The sequence below is a fragment of the Nicotiana tabacum genome, chromosome 17 (assembly GCF_000715075.1).
Source record: "Nicotiana tabacum cultivar K326 chromosome 17, ASM71507v2, whole genome shotgun sequence".
NCBI lineage: Eukaryota > Viridiplantae > Streptophyta > Magnoliopsida > Solanales > Solanaceae > Nicotiana > Nicotiana tabacum.
In genome coordinates this window covers 2,345,162-2,354,008 of record NC_134096.1, presented here as the reverse complement: position 1 = coordinate 2,354,008, position 8,847 = coordinate 2,345,162, and the positions used below count along the sequence as shown (strand labels likewise).

General features: G+C 35.9%; 2 protein-coding genes across 2 annotated transcripts; one reads left to right on the top strand and one right to left on the bottom strand.

Annotated features, from left to right (window-relative positions):
- Positions 1–470: 470 nt before the first annotated feature.
- On the top strand, positions 471–3,366 carry LOC107790376 (uncharacterized). The gene is made up of 3 exons (XM_016612298.2): positions 471–894; positions 1,196–1,584; positions 1,985–3,366. The coding sequence occupies exons 1-3, from the start codon at positions 805–807 to the stop codon at positions 3,246–3,248; spliced, it is 1,743 nt and encodes a 580-aa protein (XP_016467784.2). The 5' UTR covers positions 471–804; the 3' UTR covers positions 3,249–3,366.
- An 807-nt stretch (positions 3,367–4,173) lies between these two features.
- On the bottom strand, positions 4,174–8,345 carry LOC142171486 (small COPII coat GTPase SAR1A-like). Its single transcript, XM_075233861.1, has 3 exons — positions 8,056–8,345; positions 7,145–7,276; positions 4,174–4,767 (listed from the first exon to the last, which is right to left on the bottom strand). The coding sequence occupies exons 1-3, from the start codon at positions 8,182–8,184 to the stop codon at positions 4,447–4,449; spliced, it is 582 nt and encodes a 193-aa protein (XP_075089962.1). The 5' UTR covers positions 8,185–8,345; the 3' UTR covers positions 4,174–4,446.
- Between the last annotated feature and the right edge of the window lie 502 nt (positions 8,346–8,847).

The following is an 8,847-nucleotide window of genomic DNA, read 5'->3' as shown; positions in this document are numbered from 1 at the left end:
CAGAGCTCGAACTCGAGATCTTTGATTAAGGGGGAGAAATCTTATCAATCCCACCGTAACCCTTGAGAGTAATATATCCATTTGGACTTATGTATTATTCTAGTGGTCTTAGGGGGGAAATTCTAAAGTAATGGTTGAAAAATTATTGGTGATTTCGTCCCATCTATTTAAATTTTGATGGACAGGGTTATCCAATACTATACTGATAGGCAGGGGCGGAGCTAGAAGTCCGTATACGAGTTTGGCTGAATCCAATAGCTTTTGCTCAAATAATGTATTTTTGTTTAAAATATTCATTAAATATAAATTTAGAATCTAGTTATTAGCACTTGAAGTAGTTGTTTTGAAATTCATAACCCATAAAGTGAAATCCTGACTCCGCTACTGATAGGAAGTAACATAGATTCGGTGGAATAATCGAGGTGTGTGCAAGATGGTCGGACACCAGGATTATATAAGAGATACTTATTGTTTACAGTATTGGCATGTCTAGTTTAAATGTATAATTAAATACATTCTACATAACTCTATAATAATATAGACCGTAGAGAGGGAGAGTAGTCTTTACAGAGATTCTGGCGTGGGTGCGTGGTTTGCCAGCGATGAAACAGAAGGACCAAAGTTTTCTCTCAGTTTATTAGGTCAAAGCTGGCACTGTATATTCATGCACTTCCCTTTCATTCCCTCTCCCTCTCTATATCATATTTATAAACTCTTTTCATTTCAAACATCATAAAAATGAAAATATTAATGTAAACACAGACACCCTTTAGGCAAAAAAACTAGAAAATTTGCAGCATTTTGATGGTTAATGAACCTTGTACATCAACAATGGCTGCATCTCCAATTCTTTCCTGTGGAGAAAAGAAGCATTGGTGGATTAGCAACAAAAAGGTAATAACATATTCTTGATTTTTACTCACATTGATCCAACTAATTCAGAAGGGACCCTTGGAGCAACGTAAAGTTGTCTCCGTGTGACATATAGGTCACGGGTTCGAGCTGTGGAAGCAGCCACTAACGCTTGCATTAGCGGCCCTTCTCCGGACCCTCCGTGAATGCGGGATGACTTGTGCACCAGGCTGCACTCTCGTTGATCCGACTAATTCAGATTCGCGTCGTGGAGAAATGTGACAAAACTTTCATAGACAATTGTATACAGTCATGCACTTATGTTCTGTATTTATTTTTTCAGATTGTGGAAAAATATATCAAAGATGCAAAAATTCTCATTGCCACTCAAGAAACAAATGAGATTGCTTCAGCTCTTGGACTTCTTGAAGCTGCACTTGTACTTTCTCCACGACTTGAAATAGCACTTGAGTTAAAGGCTCGATGTTTGCTTTATTTAAGGTGTTTTAAGGATGTAGCGTATATGTTACAAGACTATATTCCTAGTCTAAGAATTCCAAGTGATGACACCTCTTCTACCTCTTCTTCTGGTTCATTTGATAACTCAAAGGAGCAAATTAGGCTCATTTCCTCTGGTGATGAACCAAATTTCAAGTGTTTCTCTGTCTCTGATTTGAAGAAGAAGGTTATGGCTAGCCTTTACAAGAATTGCAATAAAGAAGGCCAATGGAGGTAAGCTGTTAGATCGAACAAACTTTTAGTTAATTATATTATGTCTTGACACGCCCCTCACGTCTGAGCCTGAATTCTTTTCGTGGGACAAACACGTGAAAATATTACTCCTTGCGTCCAAATTTATGTGAATGTGTTTGACTGGACACGGAGTTTAATAAAGAAAGAAAGTTTTTTAAAACTTGTGGTCTAGAATAAGCTATATATATTTGTGGCGCTAAGAGTACAATGTGCATTTTAAAGTTAATTGTTTGTGCCACATAAAATGAAACGGAGAGAATAGTTGCTTTTTGGGTGGCGATGAGATTTGTACCCAGAATATATTGCTTGTTTTGATACCATGTTGAATTGTACGACCATAACATGCTTTTAATTACTTAATTATATTTTGTCTCAACAGGTACTTGGTCTTAGGACAAGCTTGTTGCCATTTGGGTCTAATGGAAGATGCGATGGTTTTGCTACAAACTGGAAAACGCCTTGCTACAGACGCCTTCAGACGCGAGAGCATTTGTTGGTCCGACGATAGTTTTTCATTTGCAAAATTTCCACTCTCAGGAAAAAACTGCACAACTTTGCCGATAACCGAGTCAGAAACCATCTCTCAACTTCTCAGTCATATCAAGCTACTCTTACGACGAAAAACTGCAGCAATTGCAGCTCTTGATGCCGGTCTTTACTCAGAAGCTATTAGACATTTCTCAAAAATTGTGGATGGTCGTCGTGGTGCCCCTCAGGGATTCATGGCAGAATGTTATATGCATCGAGCATTAGCATATCGTTCCTCTGGTCGAACTGCAGAGGCAATAGCTGATTGCAATCGAACTTTAGCGTTGGACCCTTCTTGCATTGATGCTCTTAGGACCAGGGCTGCACTATTTGAAACCATAAGATGCTTGCCCTATAGTCTTCACGATTTGGAGCACTTAAAACTATTGTACAATTCAATTCTACGCGATAGGAAATTATCAGGACCAATATGGAAGCGTCAAAACGTGGAATACAGGGAAATTCCAGGGATGCTTTGTTCCTTGGCTACTAAGATTCAAGAATTGAAGAAGAGGGTTGCAAATGGCGAAACGGGGAATGTAGATTACTATGCATTGATTGGTTTGAAGTGGGGTTGTTCAAGATCAGAACTGGAAAGAGCGCATTTGTTGCTAACTTTAAGACACAAGCCTGATAAATCGACGAGTTTTCTAGAAAGATGCGAGTTTGCAGATGAACAAGATGTAGATTCTGTAAGGGATAGAGCAAAGATGTCTGCTCTGTTGTTGTATAGAATGATGCAGAGGGGTTATGCTAGTTTGATGACGATAATAAAGGACGAAGAAATGGCCGAGCAGCAGAGAAAGAAGGCTGCTGCTGCATTGCAACTGATGCAGCAACAAGTTCAGCTAAATGAAGAACTCCAACAATCAAAAGCTGAAACACTTGGCACTGTTTCAATGCAGCAACAAGTTCAGCAAATTCAAGAACTTCAACAATCTAGAGCTGAAATTCTTGATTCAGATATGTGTAATACTACATCATGTAGTAACACAAACGCGACAGTATTCCAAGGGGTGTTCTGCAGAGACATTGCAATAGTTGGGAATTTGTTGTGTCAAGCAGCTGGTTTTAATCAACCAATTCCAGTGAAATATGAAGCATTGAGTTGCTGAATATTAAGGGAAAAATGTACTTACCACTGCTAGCTGGGAAAGTTTTGTTACCTAGTTTAATCTATTTCGTTATTTTCATATTCTCTTCTCAAAAAATCCTCTAGCTTTGCACTACAAAGTACAGAGTTAATTTCAGTACTTAATATATCTACTAGCAGTCTAGCACCTTTTCTGATTCGGATTTAATTTAGTCTAAAACTTTTATTCGTGATAAAAGCATCAAAGTTAACATTGGCAAGTTATTCAAAACGCAACTACTGATATGTTAGGATGAGGGATAATTGAAATGAGGATAGCAATCAACAAAGTGGATGAAAATCATCAGAGACTAAGGTATCCTTAGTGGACAGAATTACCAAGCACTTATACTAGTGAGAGGTAGCAACTATATGGTAAAATAGTCGAGATGTACGAAAGTTGACCCAAACACCATTGCTATAACAGAAAAATCACGAGAACATCCACAAAGGCAAAGTGGAACTAGAGACATGGATTTTACAATACCGTCACGTAGTTTGTAATAGCCTTGTAGAAAATAATAGGACACATTAACAATATAGGAATTGATTCAGAAACAACCTCTATCTTTAGAAGGCAAGGGTAAGGTACACACTACCCTTTCCAGACCCACTTGCGGGATTACATTTGGGTATGTTATTGTTGTATAAAATTAGAAGTTCATATTTTCAAAAAGAAATTCAGTCCATATACCAATAAAATCCATCGGTAAAATAAAGAAAGGGGAAATCCTTTTGTTGAAAGAAATTCTGTCCTTTTAGTTATTTCTCAAGAAGAAAAAAGAGGTTGACGATCCTTTAATCCGACAGCATCTAGTGTTCCATTTGAATGATGTACTTAGAAACCAAAAGGTCACTTTTGCATACAGAAAACACAGTGCATACAGTGAATGAAGTGACAACAAAGAAGGTACAACTTTAATAGAAATTCATAATATAACTGAATGGGAGATAACAAATACAGGTATGAATTTAAGTCAAGAATATGTAGATGGCAATTTCGAGCTACACGTAAATAATACAGAGAAATAAGAATACCTTGTCATCAAACTACATAGACACCAAAGTGTACAAAACTGGTACCAACATTTCATCCTTTCCAGAAAAGGAAAAACATTAGCTGATCTACAGCATATCGATGATGCAATCTCTTTGAATGTCTCGGGCATTGCTAATGGAACTTACTTTATATATTGAGATACCCACTTAAAGCCATCGCCATAACCCATTTTCCGTACAATGCTACACATAAATACCTCTAAAGGCCGAACATTAGAATCAGCAAGATTCGCCTTACCCTTGCCAGTAGTGACACCGGTCAAGCCAAGATGATAACGCAATTCATCTTCTGAGGCAGCATATGGTATGTCTATCTTGTTACCCAAAATGAGGAAGGGGACAGTAGAAAGGGCCTCGTCAGAAAGAAGCGCATCTAATTCCTTCTTTGACTCTGCAAACCGCTCTTTGTCGAATGCATCAACTAGGTATACAACTGCATCAACCTGCATAAACAGCAACTCGAGCCAATTGACACAAAACTCCAGAATACTCATTGGCCAGTTTAACAGTCACCAAAAAAGCAAAAGAAATCAAATTTGACCAAAATGTCCATTAAACTACGGGTATACGATGGCCAAATTTGGCATTTGGTGAGAGTAAGGAGAATTTGTCTAAAAATATTAAGGATTGTCGGATCCATTTGGTTAGCCACCCCCAGAAAAACAGAAAATAAAGGTAAAATGGCTAAAACTGTAAGACAGTTAGGCAAACACTAGGAGGCTATAAAGCAATCAAGACCCAGATCAAAGATGGAAAAGTATCACGGAGTCAAGCTTGTAACCTTGAGGGAAATGATACAATAGAGACCTAAAATAAAGGAACAAGAATGTCTAGTCCTTTTAACCTATAGGACAACAACTGCACGCTACTCTCGTTTGTTATTTTCTTTAAAAATTTGCAAGCCTATAACGGGATTCAAAAAGAAAAATTGAATGAGTCCTTTCAAAATATAAATAAAGTATTGATCAAACAGTATCCAGTATAAGTCACTATGTAACTTGTCATTTCCTTCCTTTATCACTGATAAATATTAAATTTATTTCAAGTATCTTTAAGTCATACGTGACATTTATTTTTGAGTAAGGTAACACCATCTCAGACATTTATTTTGATGAATGCAATATCACCCTTCACAAGAATTGATACCTTTCTAGCGCCAAAAGGATGGAAAGAACAAGATTTCCATCGTTATCCATCTTTAGTAAAGAAATTTTAGTTTGGCTATGCTAAAATCACTCAAAACAAATATGATAACATTAATAATGCAACAAATTAGTGCTAAAAAAGTTAACAAAAATACTGCAAGAGAACAACTTCACCTTCAACATATTTAATTTGTCACATGAATACTTTCTAAAGTCCCTATTTTTACAGATATAAATGTCATCAAATGAAGCACAACAATGTTTCAATGTAGCTGCAAGGACAAGCATTCTAGAGGCCTTATTAAGTGACAAGTCACTAAAGAGAAAGGCAAGTCATCTCGATGAGGGAGAAAGATAAGGAGAGTATCTGCCTAAGTAGAATATAGTCAATTGGCATAAACATTAACCATAACCCGATTTGACTTTGAAACAACAACAATTTTTTTGGAAAAAGGCAATATTATCCTTCACACGAATCGAGTACCTTCCTAACACTAGAAGGACGGGAAGAACAAGGCTTTCATCTTTCTTCATGTCTAGTAAAGAAATGTTATTTTGGCAATACTACAAGCCTACAAGTGAGACTAAATAAAAGGAACATGTCAAATGCTAACAAAGCAACAAATTAGTGCAAACAAGGTAAAGACGATGCTGCAATAGACCTACTACACTTCCAACAAATTTAACTTGTCACATGAATATTTTCTAAAGTTGCTATATTGACGGAGATAATTGTCACCAAACTAATGTTGCATAGTTGCTGCAAGGGACATCCAACCTAGAGGCATTAATAAGTAATAACTACAAGGGCCACTAAAGAGAAAGACAAGTCATCTTGATAACGGAGAACGAAAAGCAGAGTCTCTGGATAAGTAGAATATAGCAGTAGGCATAGATATTATGGTGATCATCTCCAAAATCCAGCTGTCTTATAGGATAAAGGTATTCAATTTGCAATATAACCTATTACAGTAGCTTTCCAAGATTGGCACGTTTAAGGGCAGGGCAGCCCGGTGCATAAACCATCCCGCATTCACGCAGGGTCCGGGGAAGGATCGCACCCCAAGGGGTGTGATGTAGACAGTCTACCCTAATGCAAGCATTAGTGGCTGCTTCCACGGGTCGAACCCATGGCTTATAAGTCACACGGAGACAACTTTACTGTTGCTCCAAGGCTCCCCTTCAATGTGCAGATATATAAGTGTACGGATATATAATGTTGCACTAACCAAGTTGAGCTAGTCAAACTTTTTGATTGTTTCTACAAAGGAAAAGAGCTCCACATACTTTATAGCACGAAAATTCAGCAAGACGAACTTCAGACCAACAAGATAAGCAAAAAGATTAACATGCAATACATACTACATGGATCTGATGCAATCACATGATTCAATAGGCAATTTCGAGTTTTCTTTACTTTTGGATTATCAAAAAGAGATTCTTTTTGATTATTTCTTTTGATTCCCACAGTGAATTAAAGCATAAAAAATGCTTAGGTACAAAATCCAAGTATTGATATAACTCTAGTTGGACAGAGAGATTCACAACAATCCCGAAAACTTACATAAGTAGTAACCAAGATAGGAGAATGCGGAGAATAAATAATGCAACAAAATGAGCAAGACAAGTTCAATCCTTTTATGCAGAAAATGCACATTTGATACAATAAACAGACCTTGGCATAGTAATCTTTCCAGACCCGACGAGCGATCTGATGACCTCCCAAGTCAAAAGCTTTGAACTTTATCTTCCCAATACTCAACTCTTCAGATGTAGGATACTGAGTCGGCTGATGCTGAACCAACCTCTGTAAATGAAATGCAATTAAAAATAATTAAAACAGAGACAATATTTTATGATAAATCAAGACTAATAGACCACAATCAATCAATCAACTACACGCAATATGAAACCTCAGCACCCATTTGCTCATTTCAACTCAATTCAAATTTTCTTAAAGATTCATCATAATTACTCAATCCATCTCAAATTATGTGATGCACTTTCTTTTTTAGCCTATCGCCCTATTCCAAAAAATGCTAGCTTTCTATATTTAGAAACAAGACTATTAGACCACAATCAATCAATCAATCAACTACACACAATCCTCAACACCCATTTGCTCATTTCAACTCAATTCAAGTTTTCACAAAGATTCATCGTAATTACTCCATCTGTCTCAATTTATGTGATGCACTTTCTTTTTTAGCCTACTGCCCTATCCAAAAAAAAAAATGCTAGCTTTCTATACTTAGAAACAAGAGTATTAGACCACAATCAATCAACTAGACACAATATGAATCGTCGGCACCCATTTGCTCATTTCAACTCAATTCAAGTTTTTCTCAAAGATTCGTCATCATTACTCAATTCGTCTCAATTTATGTGATGCACATTTTTTAATCCTTCCCAAAAAAATGTTAGCTTTCTATATTATAAATAATTTAACTTTAAATTTCTCATTCTATCACACAAATATCTATAGCTTATTTTATACCACAAGTTTCAAAACTCTTTCCTTGACAAACTCCATGTTCAATCAAACAACATCACAAGCTATGAGAAAAATAAAGGGATTAATAGTACCTCATCTTTGAGCATGTGAAGAAGAGTGGTTTTGCCAGCATTGTCAAGGCCTAAGAATAAGATCTTAGCTTCCTTTTGCCACAAACCTAGAGATGATAAAACTCCATAGAACCAATCCCACAGAAACATCTTCTTGTTTTTTCAGAAGGATCTGGATTCTACTGTAGTTTTCTGCAAAAGCAGATCTGGGGGTGCTTATATGGCCTAATTAATGTGAGATTTTCATTGTTATAACTAGAAAAAAGAAAGATGATCAAAGAATTGTTTAAGGGTTTAGGTGAAGCTAATGTGAAATGAAAACTGAAGCTAATTGTTGTTGGAAAAAGACAAATTTGTATGTGCTGTGATTTGTGGATGGATCTGAACTGGCATTCATTGCTGTCTTTTTGTTACTAACCCAAATAACCACTATAGTTATATATACGGATAATATATATATATATATTAAATCGGTAATCTGACCAGCTATTTGTGTAATTTTTTATTTTTTTAAATTTTTTTTACACAAATAACCGGTTAGATTGACGGTTTATTTTCTTATACAGTATAAATTTATACTTATTATACATGATTATACTCTTGTATACATATAATTACTAATTATTTTTAGTTTAAACGATTAAGTAAACGGTTATTTAAGTTATTTTTATTTTTCTTAAGAATTGTTTTAATTCAGGTAATTCAAAATTTAAACATAAAATATGATTTTATCCCTTATTTAAAAGAGTTACAAATTATGCAATGCAGTTAATAAAAAAAATAATGGGTGAAAATAGAGGTAGATTTTATGAT

Bases quoted from the DNA above. Each gene is read 5' to 3' on its own strand.
- LOC142171486 (XM_075233861.1), bottom strand. From the start codon at position 8,184: ATGTTTCTGTGGGATTGGTTCTATGGAGTTTTATCATCTCTAGGTTTG. The intron at 7,277-8,055 runs GTACTATTAATC...TTTCATTTACAG, and splicing joins TTCACATGCTCAAAGATGAG to AGGTTGGTTCAGCATCAGCC. The intron at 4,768-7,144 runs GTCTGTTTATTG...CTGTTTATGCAG, and splicing joins GGAAAGATTACTATGCCAAG to GTTGATGCAGTTGTATACCT.
- LOC107790376 (XM_016612298.2), top strand. From the start codon at position 805: ATGGTTAATGAACCTTGTACATCAACAATGGCTGCATCTCCAATTCTT. The intron at 895-1,195 runs GTAATAACATAT...TTATTTTTTCAG, and splicing joins GGTGGATTAGCAACAAAAAG to ATTGTGGAAAAATATATCAA. The intron at 1,585-1,984 runs GTAAGCTGTTAG...TTGTCTCAACAG, and splicing joins AATAAAGAAGGCCAATGGAG to GTACTTGGTCTTAGGACAAG.